The sequence below is a fragment of the Petaurus breviceps genome, unplaced genomic scaffold, assembly GCF_028583685.1.
Source record: "Petaurus breviceps papuanus isolate PSGF00001 unplaced genomic scaffold, PetGlider_PUasm1.0 90881, whole genome shotgun sequence".
NCBI lineage: Eukaryota > Metazoa > Chordata > Mammalia > Diprotodontia > Petauridae > Petaurus > Petaurus breviceps.
The window spans coordinates 6,371,816-6,374,657 of NW_027187369.1; the positions used below are offsets into that span (position 1 = coordinate 6,371,816).

Sequence of the window (2,842 nt, forward strand, 5' to 3'; positions counted from 1 at the left end):
AATTAAATAATGAAATGCCAAACCAATTATATACAGTACACACGAATTAGTCAAAACATCCATTTTTTTTTTTAAGCAATTGGGGTTAAGTAACTTGCTCAAGGTTACAACTCCAGGTGTTTCTGGGTGGGTGCTAAGTATCTCAGCCTGGGATTCGATCTCCACGTCATCCCCGACACTGGGGCCGGTACTCTTACTTGCTGAGCCACCTGGCTGCCCCCCAAAACATCCAATTCTTGATCTCTCTGGTGGCAAGAAGTTCTATCACATTTTGTGGCACTAGAAAGCAATTCAGTCAAGACCCCTGACTCATGATGCACTCGGTGAAAAAATGTTTACAATCCCATACTTAACCTTAAGTGGACAGGTTTGACTGAAGTCTCCAAGAAGAGATCTTGTGTTTACTTCAGTGGGTAGAAAATGAAAACTTTTTTTTTCTGACACAGCAGCCAATGCTGTCTTTTAGGAGCTCCTAGCTCAAAGCTATGTATTTGAGAATAATGCTTTGCTTAAGTACATGGTAATCTGTCCATTTGAAAGAGGTCCCCCTTTGAATTGTCTCCCTAGTTCACCTAGTATTTGTTTTACTATGATAAAAACAATTATAATATATATGTATGTTTGATCCTACAACTGGCTTCAGATACCAAATCAAGGAAAACTGGTAAGAGCCTAAAGGGTCAGCACATCTCTTAAGAAATGAATTTTGACTTCAAAACACAAAGAATACATAATCTTTCTATATGTATATCATCACAAAATTCCTTAAGTACACACTTGCAAAGCTACCATTATACCTTGGGAAATCTGAGAATCAGCTAGAATGCTCAACAAATATCCTACTGCCACCAAAGTAAGCTAAACTTTTCTGTATTCAAACCATATTTCTAGCAGGTATAGGATAATTCCTCAGCCCTCTCCCTCCTACTAATCTTTTCACACTCCTTTCCCAATGATTAACAAAAATGACAATACATACCAGATGAACAATTTGTGTCATTTAATGAAAATTTGTGAAAAATTCTTTCCATTAAGGTAAACATCAATTTTTTGTTTCCTTCTTATTCTTCTCTAAGTTATTAGCAACGGCCTATGTTCTTTGACGTTTGCCTGCAGTCGGATTAGGGGGTTTGCTGTTTGCATTTAAGACCCAGTTCTTCTTGTCTGCACCCTCTTCAGATCCAGAGTCTGATGAGCTCTCTTCTTTCTCTTTGCCACTGGACTTCTCAGCTCCTTTCCCCAAATTTCCTGAAGATGTAAAAACCGAGAACAGATTTTTTTTTTTTTGCTATTTCATTAACCATATAATTGAACTTTTTGAAATATTTAGTATTTTTAAAAATTTCTTTCATATTAAGTAAGCCTTATTACAATTAACATACACATAATATTCAGAAAATCTTTTAATTTTCCCATATCACTTCTCCCATCTCCCATCCTTGCTAAGTTATACTATAGTCACACATTCAACTTAGGAATATACCTGTCACTGTTAGTGGGAAAAAAATCTTAAGGTTATCCAACATTTTGGTATGGATGTCATTGTAAGTTATCAACTAGTTGTACAGATTTTGTTTTATTGGGATTTTGTTGTACTGAATTACCACATTAACAGAACCATTACTTGGCATAAGTAATATAAGTATTTTTATTACATAATTTCATTGTAAATATCTCTTCTAATATGATTTAACTGGAAGTAGATTTTATACATATGCCATGGCTAGTTCTACGGTATCTGAAAGTCATTCTTCAGATTTACTTTTATATTTGTCCATCACCTGTCTGTCTCCATCTCCCTCCTCCTCTCTGCCTCTTCTCCCCAACACTTCAATATTAGAACTATAATTTACTGAAGATACTCATCAGTATAACTACTGCAGAGCTAAGAGAAAATTGTCAGCACTGCTAAGAAGCTGCTCCCTTCAAGTCCTCTTTTGATACCTCACCATAACATCAAAGTAATACTAACTTCATGAAGGCTGCTCCAGAAGAGTGTAAGCTCTGGAAGGTTCTAGCTGCCAGCCTTGAAAAACTTTAACCAGGAGGCTAGTACTGAGCTAACTGCACTTATCATGTGAGGACCAGTCTACCTAAGCCTGGAGGGGCTCAGTGATAAGTTGACTATACCATAATGATAATAATATCACTAGAAATCAGATCCTTGAATTATTATTTTAAAAAAGACACTTAACAGTAAAGTAAAAATAGATTCATTAGCAGCTGGAATTTATTCTCCAGATGACAATTTAAGCCTGATGGGGAAAAAAGACTAAGGTCAAATACGGGTGCTAAACTAAGCTGAATCTGTATCAAATAATACGCCCTCCTGGATAAACCAGGTGAATGCGGTATGGCCCAGTTTACATAATTACCATATTCAGTACCAGCGCGTGGATCCAGGTCTTCCTTAATTTCTTCAGGAAGGATGAAGCCCTCTGAAGGAGGGAATGGAAGAATCTGAAGCTCATGCAGTGCTTGCAGATCGTACATGGTATTTAAATGGCTCCAGATGACTTTGGGGGAGATCTGCCTCCCTAGGTTCTTTTTAAACTTGTCCCTGATGCAGATCATGTGGAAGTGGCGGTTCACACCGACGGGCTTGTGTCCCAGCATGGCGTACAAGAGACACACTTCCACCTCGGGGCTCCAGACCACGACTTCATCGGGAGGGACCGGGGCCGACTCCATGGGGCCCTTTGCACCGCTACCGCCAAGGCGCGGACCGGAACTAGGGACGCCGCCGCCGCTTCCTCCCGCGCCCGAGCCTGGACCGCCGCCGCCGCCGCCTCCCGCGCCCGAGCCTGGACCGCCGCCGCCTCCCGCGCCCGAGCCTGGACCG

At 40.4% G+C, this 2,842-nt stretch overlaps 1 protein-coding gene across 1 annotated transcript in view; it reads right to left on the reverse strand.

Annotated features, from left to right (window-relative positions):
• Positions 1-985: 985 nt before the first annotated feature.
• The window catches only part of LOC138150565 (MRG/MORF4L-binding protein-like), a 2,557-nt gene continuing 700 nt past the window's right edge, over positions 986-2,842 (reverse strand). Inside the window, exons 2-3 of the mRNA XM_069073991.1 lie at positions 2,376-2,842; positions 986-1,248 (exon numbers count right to left, since the gene is read on the reverse strand). The exon at positions 2,376-2,842 is cut by the window's right edge and continues 116 nt beyond it. Of these exons, the coding sequence (XP_068930092.1) occupies positions 1,091-1,248; positions 2,376-2,842 (625 nt within the window). The 3' untranslated portion in view covers positions 986-1,090. The remainder of the gene's footprint in view (positions 1,249-2,375) is intronic.